The sequence below is a fragment of the Anabrus simplex genome, chromosome 3 (assembly GCF_040414725.1).
Source record: "Anabrus simplex isolate iqAnaSimp1 chromosome 3, ASM4041472v1, whole genome shotgun sequence".
Classification (NCBI taxonomy): domain Eukaryota; kingdom Metazoa; phylum Arthropoda; class Insecta; order Orthoptera; family Tettigoniidae; genus Anabrus; species Anabrus simplex.
In genome coordinates, this window is record NC_090267.1 from 14592732 (window position 1) to 14612865 (window position 20134).

General features: G+C 38.0%; 1 protein-coding gene across 1 annotated transcript in view; it reads right to left on the reverse strand.

Moving 5' to 3' along the window:
* Window positions 1–5968: 5968 nt before the first annotated feature.
* LOC136866613 (uncharacterized) overlaps window positions 5969–20134 on the reverse strand; it is a 41332-nt gene continuing 27166 nt past the window's right edge. The window contains exons 4-6 of the mRNA XM_068226957.1: window positions 14970–15077; window positions 10572–10654; window positions 5969–6056 (exon numbers count right to left, since the gene is read on the reverse strand). Coding sequence (XP_068083058.1) covers window positions 5987–6056; window positions 10572–10654; window positions 14970–15077 — 261 coding nt within the window. The 3' untranslated portion in view covers window positions 5969–5986. The remainder of the gene's footprint in view (window positions 6057–10571; window positions 10655–14969; window positions 15078–20134) is intronic.

Consider the following 20134-nt stretch of genomic DNA (forward strand, 5'->3'; position numbering starts at 1 on the left):
AATCCAGGACAGGAGAGGTAAAAGTGCAAAAAGTAGAATAAAGAAATCTAGGGCTGGAATTTCTACATGATGTGAGCAATATTCAGAAAGGTGAATATAATCATGATATTTCTGGTTACTGCACCAGAGATTGCTGCTATGGAATTTGCACCTTTAACTCCCTGTGAAGTAGAAAGGAGGTTTTCAGTATCTAAACACATACTCACAGGTAAAGGAAAGTCCCTATTGACTGAGAATTCGGGGAAGTACTTAATTGTTAACTTTTTTTGCTAGTTGCTTTACGTCGCACCGACACAGATAGGTCTTATGGCGACGATGGGACATGGAAGGGCTAGGAGTGGGAAGGAAGCGGCCGTGGCCTTAATTAAGGTACAGCCCCAGCATTTGCCTGGTGTGAAATTGGAAACCACGGAAAACCATTTTCAGGGCTGCCAACAGTGGGGTTCGAACCTACTATCTCCCAAATACTGGATACTGGCCGCACTTAAGCGACTGCAGCTATCGAGCTCGGTGATTGTTTACTTTAATAGAAATACAACTGTTAGCAAAAGTGAGACTTAATCTGTGCAGACAACAGAGAGATTGCTAATGAAACATAGAATAAATATTTTCAGATAATATTAATGCACAGCAAAAACTATTGATTCAGTTTCTTCTGGGGCTTTCGCAGAGAGCATTAACTCTATTTAATAAAAATGTGAACTTTACTTTCATTTTGTGGTACATTTATTTCTCATATAAATATTTAGTGTATACTAGATGTTTTATTACATATAAAAGTGCATATTTTCCTTTCTTAATGTGCATGTGAATTCGTCCTGTAATTATAATGGTTTAGCTGCAGGCATCCTACTAAACATGCTGTGGATTAAACTCTGGACAACGCTGAGTTGAGAGGTTCATCTCAAACATTATGTGGTACCGGGAAGGGCATTCATCCAAAACAAATAAAGCCTTCAAGGCACACAACCATAATAAACTGAAGAATGTTTACACATTTTTTTTTAAGAACAAAGCAGTCCCAGTCCATTCACAGTCAACACCATATTGAGTTTGAACAGCTTTACCAACTTTTCCAATTGGAATGCTTCTTGAAGTTAATCTTTTGAAGATGCCTTGTTGAACAAACAGAAGTAACTGAAGTTGTTTCCAGAAAATATCAGTTTATCACATCCCTAAACTATCACAGGCATTTTGGTATTTACAGGTATTTGCCCATGCATGCCATGTGAGGGCAATAGCCAATAGCATGAATACCAGAGAGCAGCTAATTTTAAAAATAGAATACGTTATTTTCTATCTCAACATATGCAAAAATAATATATACCATTCTAAGCAGTGGCTCTTAGAACCAATCAAACCAATAGCACTGCTTGCAGAAAAGTCATGTTGCAAAAGAATTCATCCATAATATGAATAGAAGAAACGTTCAGTCATTTTCTAAGTAGCAGCGCACCGAATGCCCTTTGGAAGAAATCCTAGCTTGATGGCATTTTGAAATAGATGTCATAATTTTTCTGCCCAATTCCGGGCCTGTTTTGCACCATTCTTCCATGACATAGCATCAGAGCTTCTTTATTTTTAATACTCTTCTTGCTCAGTTTACATTATAATTTCACTGATACAGTTTATGTCTGGGGACTTGGGTGGAGTCTGCAGCATATGAGGTGTATTGTAGAGTAGTCATTCCCTATCAACCCAAGGAGTGTACATAGGGTCATTATCTAGCTGGATGAAGCACTCACTTTCAAGACATAATTTTGCTATGCTGGGTATGAAGTTCTGCTTCAATATATTCAATACAACATCTTACCCATCTGTTCCAGTATTTTATGGCAGTTATCCATCCCAACTGCCAACATACGCCCCCTTATAATTATGGAACCTCTTACATATTTTACAGTTACTTGCAGATTTTCACATTGGAGCTCTGTGTTCTTCTTTCTCCATACATGTTGCTTCCCAGAGCAATTAAAAAATAGAATTACCCTTGTTAGTAAACAACACACATTACCAAAACTTTGGTGGCTTCCTAACGCACCCTTTGGCAAACACCAGTTTCTACTTATGGTTCACCACATATCCAGGGCTTCTTCCGGTTTGTACACCCCAGCAAACTAGCTCCATGTAACAGGCGTCATACGGTGTCAGTGATGATGTTCTTCCCAGTGGAGGCTTGTACATCTGTTCGAAGCACAGGCACAGACACATGGGGGACTGTGCTGGACAGTGTGCAAAGTACTTCGCTCTTCTTGTGTTGTCAGCTTCCTTAGCCAAACATGATTCTTGTATTTGTTTTCTCAGCAATTACTCTCTGAAAATCACCAATTAGATGTAGTTGGATAATTAATTTGCATTCAACAAGAGCTAAGTCCCTTTTCTTAGTCATTGTAAATGGAGCATGTACTAGATATTGACTTACCAACACTGGACTGAGATTGGTGATGAGTCTTACTTCCTCAATGCTGTGATTATTATAAAGACCGTCCACAAGATGCCCAAATATTCTTGCATTGCCATTTCCTAGCACAACAACCACCGTGACTTTTTGTTAAAGAGTAGTGAAGTGCAAGAGGGTATATTCTGCAGTTATTATAAGAATAAATTGCATATACAATGTGTATAAATTTTTGAAGTACCTTAACATTTCTAATTCATCTTTGGTGTTTAATATAAGAAGAGGGCAGCTGGATGAATACTTATGCGGGAGGCTGCGTTTTGTTTGACAAGCAGAAATGCTCTGAAGGGACAGACTAAATGAACCTAATGCTGTAGGAACAAGCGACGTTACATGGTAAAGGCCATTGAAACATTTAATCTAAAGCATACACCATCACAGTATTGTTAATTCTCAATCATTTATCCACATGTTTTGCAGGATTAAGGCTTTGTCACAACAAGCCTTAGTCAATATATACAAGGCTAACCAATTTTTTATTCTTATTTAAATGTGGCACAGCTCTTTCCAAAGGACACCCCTAATGGAGATGACCATTAGGTATACTACAGCGCATACTAATTGACTGGCTTGAAGTCATCAAGTTTATGCATTTCCGAAATGTGAGGATACTCATGAACTGTGGATAGCTGGTAAACAAACAGACGATGCTTTGAAACTACTCCACAATATGTTCATATTTGAAGCAAAATTATATTTTAAAAGTCATTAACCAATTACCAACATCATCAATATCTGGCACTAATGAGAATCGAACCCCGCCTCGAAGGACGGCAGCTAATATCACAAGTTCTTACACTACATGCGATGTTCTTGAAGAGGATTGACTGTCAACATTAAGACATCTATGCTGCAACAAACTTGGCAACTTCGTAAATGCCTTGCCACATGAAGAACAGCAATATGGTTTCACCTTAGCGTGGTTAGTAACATGAACTCTTAAGTTTCTTTTACTATAAAAGGCACGTCCACAAGTAGCACAAGCAAAAGGCCTGACATTACTATGTATTTTTTCATGTACTCTGAGCATCGAAGACGTCTTAAAAGAATTTTCACAAATCGAACAACGGAAAGGTCTAATGTCCGTATGAACTTTCTCGTGTGCTCTTAAATTCCATGTATTTCGAAAAGCATTTCCACAGATCCCACAGGAGAAAGGCTTGTTATCACTATGAACACTTTCGTGTCTTTTAAGGTGTGTTGACCTTTTAAAAGAACTTCCGCAAATGGAACATGAAAAGGGTCTTTCATCTGTATGGCATAATTCATGAATTTTTAAATCTGCCAAACTTTTAAAAGCATTACCACAAATTGAACACGAAAATGGCTTCTCTTCAGTGTGTACATTTCGGTGAGCCTTAAGGGTCGAGGCACGTTTGAAAGCACATCCACAAATTGAACAAATAAATGGCTTAATTGCTGAATGACACAACATGTGGTCTTTGAGATTACTTTGACTTGAAAACATCTTGCCACATAATGCACAGGAGTACGGCTTCATTCCAGTATGAGTAGGTATATGCCGTTTGAGATCATATCGGCGTTTGAACCTCTTACAGCAAAGTTTACAATAATGCGCCGAGCCTCCAGCACTCTCCACACTGAAATATATGCAAAATTTCTTACCATTTCTAAACAGCAACATAACACAAGCAATTGCATGTCCATGAGCAGAACTCATAGTTACCCATACGTTCGTGGTCCTGTTTGAATATAACTTTATCATTACATTAAATTCTTCGAGCAACAATTAAAAAAGGGGATCTAAAAGTAAAGAGCCAGTTCCGACATAAAATAAGAAAATGACATTTATAAAACGTACTCATTTACATGAAAAGAGTTCCTCCTCACAAAATTACTCCTGAACTTTTAAGTACTGCGCACGCATGTATGCATAATCGAAATTATGTTCATGGTTCTGCTACTGCGTAGATGCAATGGAAATGCATCTTGACTCTACTGGTGTGTCATCTCTTGTAAAGTACTGGAAACAGAACAGCTCTGTAAGCACTCTTTTGCATGCGAAGATGTGACTATAAAAGAAAGCTGTTTGTTTATTTGAATGCCATAATAGTTGGCCATGTGGGGGCTGACCATAGTAATAACATTTTGTGTTTGATCGAATCTCATCCGAAATCATTCTAACCACGCTTAAAAGATTATTGGTCAACTGATTACCAGAGCATTTAATTTGCAATACCCCATGGATAAGGTGTAGTGATACCATGTTGGATGACAAATGGAATGTTTGCTCGCATGGAGAATGAAGGTGTGTGCTAGGTTGACAGTGAAAGTGATTATAAGGAAAATTCAAGTCATGATGTTAGTGTTGTGAAAAAAAAATGTGCTCTCAAGTGTCTTTGGAGTGAAAGTAGATTGTATTTGACACATAGAGAAGGCAGCTATCAAGTCAGCAACATGAGCGAATAATTTGCATGCATGGAGTGCATCATGCTTGCTTAACATATTACGTAAACTGTTAAGGCAGTTGTGTTAGAATACTGAACCAATTACATATACCAGAAAAAATTCAGGATTGGTCCCTCAGGGTCCAAATATACAGTCAGTCAGTGCCACTAATTCAGATCATGCAGTTCTAAAAGAATATTGGCAATGGGAATACAGATGCTTTTATCTGCTGCATCATATTCCCCGGCTTGGGTTTAAATAATATATGTCATTTGCTTTGCATCCCACTAACTACTTTTACGATTTTTGGAGATGCTGAAGGGTAGGAACTTAGTCCTATACGAGTCCTTCTACATGCCAGTGAATGTACCGATACAAGGCTAACGTATTTAAACACCATCAAATAACACCAGACTGAGCCAAGATCGAATATCTCACAAAGTGTACCAAAATTAGTGGGCTCATATAACTCTTCATAGATGCTGAATGCATTCATCTTCACAAAATAGGCAAAGGTGGATCTGGCAATGAGGTAATTGAAGTTTTGTAATAGTAACACCTTGTCAAAGAATCCCAAAACATAAGCAAGATTTTCTAACTACCAAGAGAGATTGTTGCCCTGAAATCTGCCCAATATATTGCAAATAGCTGATATAATCGTGGCCAGTTTAATAGTTTCTCCTCATCTACTACATTTTCTTTAATTCTTGTTTGCTTCTATAGGATCACCCCTTTCCCATCACATTTAATAGGAAGTCCATCAAGCAATTTATTACAGACCCACAAAAATTTAAGAATAAGAAAAAAGTAGAGTTATAATTATCATCGAGCATAAACAGTCTACGCAACGCCTATATTGGTAGTTATAGGCTTGTTGCATCATGTACTATTATTATATTCAATGCAAATTTTGACAATTGATACAATATGTCAGTAAATATAAATGGTTCTGTTCATAGTCGAATTTGGTCTGCACAAAGCTGTTTCCAACTGTGAACTAAGAACACAAATGATTTTCTTATTCATGAACAGCTTCGTTATTAGTCTGAGGATGATGACAGATACTGCTCTGAAAATCAGGATATTGGGAAGAATGATGAAAAATTGGGAGTCTTCCGCTTAAATCGGGAGACTTGGTACATCTGCGAGACTGGAAAACATTCTTCCCATAATGAGCTGACAGTACGACCTGAGGTGAAATAAAGATGAACTAATAAAAGTACAATTCATGTAAGTACATAATAATGACATACCAGCAAAAAAGAAAACTGTACAATATGAGAAGGGCCGGTCATTGAAGGAGTGACCCTGTTAGATTTCTCCAAAACGTTTGTGTCCAAACTTGTATAAGGGACGTGTCTGTCACCCTTCTTCTTGAACACAAACATTGATCCCTCATGGAAGGTTTACTTTAGGCATTGTTTTTCATTTTAGAATGAAAGGTGCAAGATTTCTGCCATCAGCTGTTACAGCAAGCATTGCAGTAAATCGTTGTTTTTTGCTTCCAGTAGTGTATACGATAAAACTTGATGTCCCTTTCTTATCCTTCAGTTTATGCTTCTCAATCACAAAGCAATTTAAATCTAACACCATACTTTTTGGTTGAAATCATTTGGTACTTTTTTGGCATAAGGTTATTCTTTGTCAAAGAGAAAGTCCATTTCTCTACATAAAATGAATCATCCAGCCACAGCTAAACTTCAAATCTGAGAGACTGGTTCCATGTGCAGCACCTATTTCCTCATCCCTTAATATACAGCATTTCATGACAAACATCATACTGAACATTGCACAATGAAATCATACATATAAGTAGATTCTCCTCTACTGGCGGAAACTTGCCGCTTTTTGGTCCGTGAAATGCTTTGCGAGACTTGTTAGTCACTTGAAGTGCACTCTCTGTTACCAAGGTACCGAGCATTGCATTCAAACATTGAATACTTGTGGCTCGCTGCCCTACTCCCATATGATTCAGCATAACTGATCACCGTGAGTTTATATGATATGATATTACTTGAATACTTGCTAAATGTGGACTAACAAGCAATTCTGAGATCACAGAAAATGCATGTTCCATACCCAAAACACTCACAAAATAAGTTTGTACCAGACAGGAATAGAGCATCACTAGTCACTACTGTGCTGATTCTCTCACTGAATTCGTGCAGTGGTATTTCCTACTGGCGATAACAGCAGGTTGCCCAGTATTTGGAATGCCTGGTTTTACAATAGGAAGGCTTCTGACTGAGTAGTTGAGATCTTTAATTCAAAACGTATCCTGAGCTGGGTGATGGATATTCAAAGAACTGTTGATATTACTTTTTCTCCACTTTGGACCCTAAAATACTGGGGTGCGTAAATTATATAAAGGCGTTAATTATGCGAGAAAATACAGTAGTACATCGTAGGGGAAACATTCAGGAGACAATAACAATATCAATTGGCTCCAGTTAACTTTCCAAATACTTATATTGTAGTCTATTATCAGCGCTTGTGAACCACATGTCAATAGAAAATGAACATGGGTTGTATAACTTTGTACAATTTCTTAGTATAGAATATGTTATATCACTGTAGAAATCTGCTGAAATATGTGTAAAACTGCAGTAATATTCAATGACTAGTACAATTAGTGATATGAATATGCAGTAACTTTTTAATAACAGCTGAATACATACTGTAGTGTTGAAATGCACATAATACACCACCTACAAATCGCTGCCTTATGTGGTATTTTCTATTAATGGCTAGTAATTTTTGTAATGTCTGCCTCTGTGGTGCAGTGTTTAGTGTAATTTGCTGCCACCCCCAGAAGCCCGAGTTTGATTCCTGGCTCTGCAAAGAAATTTGAAAAGTGATAGGATTGGTACAGGGCTCCAAGCAGCCTCAGGGCATTCCATATCCACCTCAGCCATCCTTAAAGTGGTTTTCCATTGGTTTCCCACTGCTCCTTTAGTCAATTGCTGGGATGGTATCTAACTTAAGGCCATGGCCACTTCCTTCCCCCTTCCTAGCTTATCCCTCCTAATTTTCCCATCCCCCACACGGCCCATGTTCAGCATAGCAGGTCAGGCCATCTGGATGGGGCATTGGTCCTCCTCCCTAGTTTTATCCCCCAAATCAAAATCTTACACTCCAGAACACAGCCCTTTATGTGGTAGATGTGGCATCCCTCACTGAGTCTGATGGAAAAACCAACCCTGGAGAGAAGAACGGATTGAGAAAGAAGACCTTTTTGTCATGTTTTATAATGCAATGTAATAATTAATTCATATACTGTCTTTAAGGTAATAATAATAATAATAATAATAATAATAATAATAATAATAATAATAATAATAATAATTGTACCGCGAGGGTACACCTGTCCCATTCATTTAAATCAAGCACCTTGCAAAACGACTTCTTATACTGAAAACATGAAACAACTAGTGCAGAAGTTCAGACTCTGATCAACAGATTTCACTACTCAAGTGATAAAGTAATTTTGTCTTCCTAGGTTTACTACACTGTGTTGATTGTCTTTTGTTTTTGGCATGTTAAAGCTGTCAACACTACAACATCCTGCTGCCAACTTCAAAAGTGGCCAATAGAAAAATACCTGTATTTGATTTTACACCTATCAATGTTTTCTTCCACATATTTAATTAACCTATAAAATTTGAGGGATGTGTCGGGCGTTAGTCCAGATCTTTCCCAAACCTTCCTCTCAGGTATAAAACCTGGCAATTTTTCAAGCTACCTTGTCTTCTTGATCATCGAGTGTACTGAGTGTGTTCTAGTAGTGGAGGCTGGGGCGTTTCGCACTTCATCGAGCAGCCCAGCGCAGTAAGGTAATGGCAGCCATGTTCTAACTAGGTGATAGCCTCTGAAAGCTAACCCGAGGGGAAGGCTTCCAGTCTTTAAAAATGTAACTTTAAATTTCTGATCTCCAACAATGTAAACTTCTTCAAATGTTAATCTCTAAACTAGCTTAGAAACTTAGCTTAAATTCAGGAACAGAGTGTGTGACACCCTCTCGAGTTCCCTATCAACTTGTATTTGAGATGACTATGTCTCTGTAACTGTTTTATATCTGTAGCCTTGTAATTAAAATTTTCTCCATCTAGTCACTTCAGTGGTATGGGATTAGACTCTGTAGCATTGGGCAGTGAGCCCTACTAGGATTTTAAATTTCTAAGTGTCAGTGTCATGGAGTGCAAGTGTCTGCCTCTGCATTATTTTGGTTTTCGGGCCAGTAACTTTAACCTGTGTTTTTTTCTTCCCATCACGGCCCAGTAGAACAGGTATTCGATACCCCTGTATCATTCAATTCCTTTCTTTTAGGTTAAGTAGTTTGATTGTTGTGTGTCTAAGACAGTGAATACTGTTGGAATTGTAAATAGTAGGTGGTACCTTTGACAGGCCTGGTCGTTTCTAAAAATTCTGTGTCCTATTGTAAAGTTTTAATAGTGCAAAGATGCTCTTTGTCTCTTGATGATTAAATGATGCCTTTTGGAAGGTGGCAACGTTGTGGTGGAGCAAAAGTGCTCTTCGAAGAGTTGTATCTTGTTAAAAGATATTGGTAGATCTATCTCATTGAGTGTGTTAGAAAGGAGAGACAGTGCTCTTGGAAAATATCAATTTAAAGAGCGACAAGCTCAGGTTCCTAATGTGTTGCTTGTTGAATGTTTTTTTCTGATTGTACCTACAAAGTGCCTGATCTAACCAACTATTTCTGCAAATGAAATCCTGTTTTTGCTAAGTGAATTGATTGTTAATATTTAGTTTCTGAAAATAAAACCAAACGATGGGAAAAAAAGGAATATAACTTTGATTTTTAAAGCTTTAATTAATCTTTTGATTATAGTAGATAGATCCATTCAGACAAGCACCTTCTTTCACCTCTGTCCACCACAAAAAATGTAACAATAATAATAATAAATATCCTGCCAGTGTACTAAAATTCTATTCAAAATTAAATTTGAATAGATTTATGAAATTCCACCTCATACAGGATCTTCTCAATTATAGAGCTGCCATCTTAACACTTAACTTATAAGGAAATTTATCTTAACATTATTAAAACACTCAAAACCAAACACGTTGATTTGCGTTTTACAATACTGGTTCAAATGGCTGCATTATTTTGTGCTGATGGCACCCTAATAGATGGATACTGGCTATATCAATCACTGAAGGTTTGATTTCTGTGCTTAAATTCAATATTTAGATATTTGTTTGTATTCCAAAATCAAGAAAGATCAAACTTGTATGTCTTGTATGAAAACTGTAGAAACAGCTTCCTCTGCTATAATTGCCACTAAAAAGGGAATTCACAAATGTTTTCAACAAAATAGTTGATGACATTTCAGATAGTGAATATAAAATGACAATATATGCAGTGACAGTTGTTAGGTACTGAAAGTAAACCTGCTTTAGAAATGTATTGGTCAACTTCAAGTACTTTTCTTCAATGAAACTACTTCCAGAAACAGGATTAACTTAAATGTAAATTCCCTGAACATTTTGCTCAATTCTCTTTCCTACTTCTTTTAGAAATTAAACTTTAAGTGTAATATTATTAAATAAAGGATGAAATTGACAAAAATGGTGAGCTCAGGGAGTTCCAATAATCAACACTGAGGATAGCTGTCAGTGTATAAATGACCTGCTCAGAACTGTGTAGAGTTAAAGTTACCAAACTGAACCAAACCGTACTTACTTGTTGTCTTCTTCAAAACATGGAAAATGTTGATCAGCTCTATGTTCGTCTATAAAGATTTCATCCTTTATGCCCGTCGAGTGCTATAAGAAATAAGAATATAAGTTAATAAACAAGGTAAAGAGGTAACAAGAATAAATATATATAGAGAGAAGGCACAATTGAACAAATGATAAAAATAAATTCCATACTTGCACAACAAAGTTACCTTCCAAAGTAAAAAATATGAATACCATACATATAAGAGAAATCCTGGATTATTTTTTCTCAAAATCTGGAATTGAGATGTTTGGGAGGAAGTATTATTTGCACTAATGTTGGTAATATGCTCCTAACACATAGAAATCTGAAAGTGTGTATTTTTCCATTCACTGTGTTGGCAACTCTGTTCCATACACAATCGAGAAGCATACCGCGTAGATTTCATGTCATTTACAAGGTGTCAGCTTAAGAAAAAGCAAATGTTCAGGATGGCTGGTGAGAGTTTTCAATATAAGTCGTTCACGGCTTTAAAAAAATTGCACAATACTGAAGAGGAAGAACAAATTGGTTATTACACTGTGGAAAGAATGTTGAAGTATATCATAGGAGGAAAAATATGGCTAGTTTTTAACATAAAACGAATAACTGCTAGAATTTATGGGCACAAAAAGCAAAGTCTCAATAAAAACCAGAATATTATAATATGTGATTGACAAGAGACAGTTTTGATGTGCAGACACGAGTGAAATGCGTCTGACGAAAACTATAGCAATAGAATGAGGGTTAAAACTGATGCATTTTAAAGTAAGCTGTGGATGGCTCGCACACATTTTTGAATGAAACAACTTCAGTTTCATTAAAAAAATGTCTCCTTATTAGTCAATGCAAGAGAAATTCGTATTTACGCTCGCAAACTGGAAATGCAGGCCAGACATCTGTCATGACAGATCTATTCTCTATTGTGTAATTATTTGTACTGTCATATTTACAGCTTTCAACATAAATATCTAACAAAGTTTTTTCAAAATTTCCCTTCCTAAAATTAGAGCTCGGCAATTATTCATGTATATAAAGTACAGTAATAGAAAGGAAAAAAAAAAGGGCAGTGTCAAATCAAGTCATATAGGGAGAGAAACATGAAAAGGGTCGTAAAATATTTTAAACACAACGAAGAACCAGAGTGAGAAGAGGGAGCAACAGAAAGAAGAGAAGGTGTGATGTTGTGGACAGCATGCCAAGAGTACTGGCCCAGGTATATAAGACAGGCGAGACTTGTTGGGGCTTAGGAGCAAGTTGGCCGTGATAACAGAAGGACGTACTTCCTTCCCGCTTAATCATACACTGTCCTTTAATTAATTTACATTACTGTCCTTAATATTAATTTGAGCTAATTAGCATAACTCATTCAAAGGTTTTTTTGACTAGTTTTGATCAATACAACGATCACCTTCAGCATATAAAATAAGATAAAAAACACAACTAAGAATGAAACATAGCTATCTAAAAACATAATGGTGACATGTCCATTTAAAGAAGTCAAGTGACCCCATTAGTGTGTTGGAAATGTGGTGGAGAAAAAAAGAAAAAGAAGAGTGGCTGAAGTCTTACTCAATCAAATGAGGCTTATTATTCTTATTATATAGTATTATATAATTCAGACTTTTTTGTGGAGTTTTGCAAGAGTGCTGCTGAAGGCATTTTGATTCCAGTCTACAACACCAAGGCTATAAACTAGAAATTTGGCAGATACCTGTAATTCTCAGTGAACACATAGTGACCGGGTGCATACGGGTTAAGAGAGGGGTTTTATTTACAACAATGAAAGTTTTAATCCCACCTAATCAATACATCAATTTGAGCTAATTAGCATTAACTCATTCAAAGGTTTTTTGGACTAGTTTTGATCAATACAATGATCATCTTCACCATATCTAATAAGATAAAAAACACAACCAAGAATGAAACATAGCCATCTAAAAACATACAGTAATAGTAAAATGCCTATTTAAAGTCAAATGGTACTGTGAAAGTCCTATAAGAGAAGAATAGAATAAGCATGAGAATAAATACAAATTATGGGTTAATGATTCTAAAAGTTACATAATTGTCAATAGTGACAGACGAGCAACCGTGCAACAAATCACGGCTCAATTCAACACAGGCCATGCTAGACACATCTCCCAGTGCACAATCCGTAGGAACATGGGTTTTATGGGGTTATGGGAGCCGACGCCACACACGGGTGCCACTGTTAACCCAACGTCATCGGGCACATTGACACGCATTTGTTCCCAGTCACCAGGGATGGACACCGGAACAATGTTTGTGAAAGATCATATTCCCAAAAAAGAAAAAAGTAAAATCTGCATTAAGCCACTGAAACAAGACAACTGGCATACTTACCCTATTCAATGTCACTACCTTCAATCTCTGAGCTATTCTAACATTCTGGTCACCATCCCATACTGCATCATCCTGACTTCCGTCCAACGCATTTGCTATGCCTGTATTCAAGAAACTCTTCACAATAATGTCTGCCAACACCACAACCCATGCCCGCATAGCCAATCACACACGAGTTCAACTGACAGCCTCTTTCTTGCGGTACCCTCTTGCCATCCATTCGGCATACAACCTACGTATATTGTCCTTGAAGGGCCAACGGCCGTAGCCACGTGAAACACCGGATCCTGTGAGATCTCCGAAGTTAAGCAACATTGGGCGTGGTCAGGAGTTGGATGGGTTGCCACGCGCTGTTGGTGGGGGGTAAGGGAATGGAGGAGCGGAAAGGAACTGGCCACACCCTACCGCACGTAAACTCCAGCTCAGGAACACCTCTGCGGAGGTTCAGACCTGCCTGTGGGCAGAATAACCTTTACCTACCTTGAAGGACTTGTTGACAGAAACATCTAAGGGCTGCAGACAATATGTGGGTCCACCAAGCGCTGAAGCAGTGCCCCTGCCTGTGCTCCCCACACCGTATGGACCCAGTCCAGGACAAGAGCTGTACCCATCCATCCTTTCTCTTGAACCCGTACATGAATGCCTGTGGTGAACTTTGCTTTAGGCACTGTTTTTCTTTTGAAAATAACGTACGGTGGCAATCTTCTTCCATCTGCAGTTATTACTAGCATGACAGTGACACACCCAGTTGTACGTACAAGCATGCTAGATTCTCCCTTCTTGTTGATGGTGGTGTTGCATGGCATGTCGAAGTTTATTGGGGTTTGATCTGCATTGCCAATTTGAGATAAAAGGCAGTTGTTTTCCTTCCGTATTGTTGTCATGTGGCAATGAGAATCTATGATTTTGTGGCTGAAATCGCTTGGCATTCTCTGGCAGAGAGATGTTCGACTTTGCAGACACAATCCCTTTCATGTCATGAATGTACGGATCCAACCCGGCTCACTTTCTATCTGAACAGCTGTTTCCTTCCTTAATCGCTAGTTTGCGTGCTTTGAAATGTAATATCTCATGCAAGATATTAAAGCCATCATTTTTCAAGTCTGTAACATAATGAAGCAACTCGTCTTCCAGCTCAGGAAACTTACCGGCCCTCTGAATGCCTTACGTGTTCAGTTGGTGGTTTCTAGCACAGCTTTCTGTTTATGCCAGTACCGAACATTAAACTCAGTCACACTGAAGTCTCAACTAACAGCTCTGTTACTATGTTCTTCAGCATATTTTATTACTTCGAGTTTAAACCCAGCCGTATATTTCCCACCTTTCTGTATACCTTAAAGATCGATCTAAATAAGAAAACATAACTGAGAAACAAGAATGAAAAGTGAAGACCGAATACTGACACTTGTCAACAATACAACAGATGGACGATACCTAATAACGTAATCACTTGACTGCCTGGACAGGTAAACACTCTCAGTTCGCACGATCAGTCCTGCCGGATAGGTAGCGGAAAGCATATTGACAGACAGAAGAGTGAGAGGGGTGACCGAGTGTTACAGGCTAGCTAGGAATGCTTCCTTGGGGCGGGGCTTTGTGAGTTAGGTATTTCTGTTACAACAGCTAGCTTCAGCCGTTCTGCAGGTAGAAGGAAATGCAGCTTTTTCTTGTACTGTCACGTACAAAGTACCATAACAGCAATTGGGACAGTCTCGATATTTAATGTAAGCACGTCCATGGAATACCCAAAGTGTAGGCACCATATATTTTTATGATAACATCAGACATGAATGAGAGTTATGAGCAGGGAATTTTTTCCTTGAAATTTCAAATGGTAAAAATGGGATGTGAGCTATACGTGGTGGCGAGTTATATGCTTGCAAATAAGGTATTCTCAGGAACTTGAACACAAGAGAAGAAATCATGCAGAAAATGTAAATCTGGACATGTTGACCTGTGAAGGAATGGGAACAAATCCCCACGATTTCACAATGTTACTCCTGGAGCACATACCTCTTTGACTGCATCTACATCAAGCTCTTTCTCAAATGTGGAAATAAATGGTTTTGGATCATCCTTCCCCATCACCTGGTTCTCTGTTGAAGGGTGGACACTTCGATCCTTAAAGAAAATTAAAACAAGAATAAGGTTTTTAAGTTAAAACAATTACTAATTAGTAAACACAGCTTAATATAAGTCTACACATTGTAGAATACAACAGAGACATGTGGAACAATCAATATCACAATCTCACCACATTCAGAAATGAAAGAGGACAAGCAAATAAAATGGAAGCCACATATAGAAAGACAGGCAAGTGTATAACATGATAAACACGAAGAAAGGACCGGCAATAACAGCAAGAGGAGATGAGGACATGTTTTGATATTTGTTGCAATCCTTCTTGTTCCCTTTATAATCGATAGGGCCAGTTACTGCACAGTTAAAAACAGCCTCATATAACACCATTAACTAAGAGATAAAAACCTTAAGAAAATATCATAATGAATAACCCTGGGTTAAAAGACAGTCATTAAAATAAAACCATGAGGGACTCTAGAAAAAAATTAGACCTCGAGTTCATTCACTACTGATCTGCATTTAGTTGCCCAGGTGGCAGATTCCCTATCTCTTGTTTTCCTAGTCTTTTCATAACCCTTTCGTACTCAGCGAACCAATCTATCGGGCCAAGACATTATGGTGAAAAAGCTCACGGTGCCAATACATCGGCTCTGTCCTATTTAGGGATTTTAGTCATATGAGCAGCTGTTAAATGGTAAGAGTTGATCATAACAGTAACTTAATGTGTTAAATTTGCATTTTACTTTACAGATATATCCACCAATCCTACAAAATATTTTTATTTTCGACAAATGAAATCTGTTGAATGTGAATGTTTATGTTGTGGTTATTCGAAGTTGTTTTTGTGTTGATCAGTTTTGGCTGGCTTATGAATACAAAAATTTGATCTTGCTATTAGTTTAGTTTAGAGTTTATTTTGCTTCTTTGGTATATCGTGTGTTCGCTGTACTTCGCAAACAATAATTTTACTCCTCATTACTCTGTTGTTGCAGGTGCTTGCGTCATCTTTTTATCGCAATGGCTAGGCTATATTCAAGGCCGATTGAGGCCGATATCTTTCAATTTTCAGATGATTAATTCAGTAATAATGACCTTCTTTTGCTCATTATGTGGGAAACGGCACAGTCCCAGCTGCTCACCGTGCATCGGACCGCGAGGACCTGACATCGATGAGAGTTACGTGTACAGTGAATAACTTTGTGCCATGCTTCATGAATGAATTGCAGCACACACATCATATTGATACCAAATTATTCTGAATTAAATGTTCTTTCTTTCAGATCTAACAGTAAAGAAGCAAAATGCAATAATGTCTGATCTTTCTGTCATTGCAAACCATAATTTATTTTCTTTAAATTTATTTTCAAAGTTTAATATTATTTTTTCTCTGCAAATAACATCAGCCTTTGTGGGTAAGGTTAACTTCTGAAAGTAACCAGCGGAACCCGACCTCTACAGAGTGCGTCCCCAGGTGGCGGACAGGGGGACCTAGTGTATGAAGGGCTGGTTGAAATACCCAATATAACCCACAGACCAACAGGTACCCCAATTCCTGGGGACATTAAAATACGGTGACACCCTCTCCCCAGGGGTCATAAATATGGAGGGCTCCTGCCCTTGGTTATGGGTAAAGTCCTCAACGGTATCTACAGCGGAAAAGATGAAGAAGGCAGAAGGGGCAAACCTGTAGCACCTGTACTCCAGAGGAGCAGCTATGAAAGGCATGTCTCCGTGTTAGGGGCGGCCATGTTTGAACCTGGTAGTAGGTATAAAATCCCTTTGGGTGTGACGAGCCCATCGAACAACAGCCTATATGGATAAAGCAGATATGGTGCCTCGGAAAAAGTTAGGGCATCCCCTGCTAAAAGCGATGCACAGCTCTTTGGGTGCAAAAGAACTGTGAGAAGTTGGCAACCAGCACCAAACTACATCAATATTGTGATAGTAAATGTCCTGACTCTGACAGGAAAGACAGAAGAGCTGGTTGACTTCATGAAAGAAAATGATATAGCCATACTTGGACTGTGTGAGACAAAGAGAGGGTTACGGAAGAGATTCCTCTGAAAGGAGGATGCAGGCTGTATTACAGCGAAGGACTTGAAGCAAAAAATTGAGTGGCCATCATACTTAGAAAAGAAATCCAAGAATATGTGGCATATACAAAATGCACTAGTGATACGATGATGGTAATGAGACTCCAGTTTGAAAATGGCATGAATGGTCTATTTCAGTTGTATGCCCCACAAACGGGTTGCACAGATGAACATGTAGAGGATTTTTTACAGGAAGTGGATAGACAGATAGAAGATTAGGAAGTGCTATTGGTGGGAGATCTAAATGCACAAGTTGTAATGGAAAGATAAGGAAAAAGAAGTAGGATCCTTTGGATATGGAAACGTAAATCCAGAAGGTTGGTGGATTTTTGCATGTTGGAAACACCTGGTTTAGGAAGAAGAACAGTCAGAAGATTACAAGGTATGGTTGGAGAGACAGACGAACAAAGACTATGACTGAATATATAATCATTGAGAAAGAACACCAGAAGGATCTTTTAGATGTAACAGCCATGCTCAGGCAATGTTAAAGAATGTTGAAGATGAATGGAAAAGATTTAAGAAAGCACTGGTTGGATGAGCAGAAAAGGTATGTGGTAGAACATCAGGAAATGTGAAAGACAAAGAGACACACACTGCTGGAATGATAGGGTAAAGAATAAAGTGAAGGAAAAGAAAGTGTCATAGAAAGCATGGAAAACATCTTCTTAAGATTGAAGAAAGTAGTAGAAAATACGTGGAGGCAAAGAATCTAGCCAAGAAAGTAGTGAAAGAAGAAAAGAGGAAAATCTGGGCCTTATTGACACATATATTGAGAGATGATATGCAGGCCAGCAAGAGATTATAGAATGGTATCCTAAGAATCAAAAAGACAGATCAAGTAAACACCAGATTTGTGATATCCCATGTTGCTAAGATAATGGAGAGGATACTGTAAGATACGGTCGGGGTTGAAAATTTCACAAAACCAGAAGAAATAAGAAACAGATAGAGTATTTTCAGAAGTTGATGAATTTGAGAAATAATGACAGTCATTCAATGGACCACCAGGAAAGGCAAATAGTTGATGAAGAAATGGATAAAGAAATTACAATGAATGAAATTGAAATGGCAGTAAGAAAGACGAAGAATGGCAAAATTAATGGAATAGATGAAATTTCAGTGGAAATGAAAGGCAGCTGGAACTGTATGCCTTGAGTGGACATATCGAGTTCTCAGGATTGTCTGGCAGAATAAGGAAGTCTCTGTGGATTGGCAAAAAGGAATAATCACCCCAAATTTCAAGAAAGGTGATAAGAAAGTATTGAAGAACTGCAGGGAAATTACTCTGATATCCCATGTTGCTAAGATAATGGAGAGGATACTGTAAGATACGGTCGGGGTTGAAAATACGATACTCGAAAAGCAGTTTGGTTCCAGAAGTGGAAAGTCAACAAAAAAGCCCATTCTCATAATGAGACAACTAATGGAAAAGCAATGGGAGTATGGGAACGATATGGTGATGACATTCATTGACAATGAAAAGGCATATGAGTGTCCTGAGGACTAAAGTTTGGGACAGTCTGGTGCAAAAAGGAATTGGACAGGGATTAGTAAAAATGATCATGGCAATATACAAGGAATGTTCTAGTTGTGTGCAAACACAAGTTGGCAGGACAAGTTGGTTCAAAATCACCAGTGGGCTGAGACAGGGAAGTGCTCTATCACCAATCCTGTTTACAATACTAATAAATGACATCATGAAAACAGCAAAAGCAGCATATGGAGGAAGGGAAATGAACATGCACATGATATTGTGATTAGGGGAGAAGATGACATGAAGGTTCAAGAACAGTTGGATGTAGTGAATGGGAAGATCAAAGAATATGGATTGAAAATAAGTGTAGAAAAGAGTAAAACACTTCTTATGACTAGAGGGGAGAAAGAAGGGAAAGGTCAGATTAGACTTGCAGACAAGGTCCTGGAAGTAGTGAAAACATTCAAATACCTGGAGAGTGAATTAATGGAGAATGCTCAACTGGATGCTGAGATTAGTAAGAGGTTTCAAGCTGGAAGTTGTTTCTATCATAGTGTAAGAAACATGTTATGGGACAAAAATGTGCCAATGGAAGCAAAGGAAACTATGTACAAGATGTATTACGTACCCATAACAACTTACGGAGCAGAAACTTGGGCAATGACAAAGAAGGATGAGAGTTGAATACAGGCAGCCAAAATGAAGTTTTTGAGGAGTATGACACAGAAGAGTAGATGAAGTAGAAGAGATAAATAAGGAATGAGAAAATCTGGGAAGAAATTGGAGTGGAAAAAATTAATGATAGAATAGAGAAGAGCCGATTAAGATGGTTTGGGCACGTAAAGCGAATGAGTGATGAAAGAATGCCAAAAAAGGTGATGGAAATGCAAATGCAAGGAAGGAGAGGCTTTGGAAGACCATGACTGAGATAGAAGAACACAATCCAATGCAGTAATAGAGAAAGAAACCTGGACTGGGACACAGTGTTGGAGGAGGAGTGGTGGAAACACTGAAGAAAGTGAAGGAGGAACTATATTTGCCCTTACCTGGCTACAGCTGGTTAATGGGAAATGATGATGATGATAATGATGATAATTATTTTTTGCTTTACCAGTGATAATACCTCCAAGGTATATTAATTTCTGAAATGCTCATATTTTGCTGGGTCTTTTTTCAAGCAAATCCCTGCATATAGGCTAACTGCAAAAGTGTTAAATAACTGCAAGGTATTTGGAAAAAATTTTAACATCTCCCTTGGTCAATCATTCCAATCTGTAACTCGCCTTCCTATAAATAAATATTTGTCCCAATTTATCCTCTTCATCTCCAACTTTATCTTCATATTGTGAATTTTCCTACTTTTAAAAACACCATTCAAATTTAGTCATCTACAAATGTCATTCCACGTCATCTCTCCACTGACAGCTTAGAACATACCAATTGAACCAGAACCTCATCACCTTTCTTACAAGTCATCCCAGCCCAAACTTTGAAACATTTTCCTAACATTACTATTTTGCTGGAAA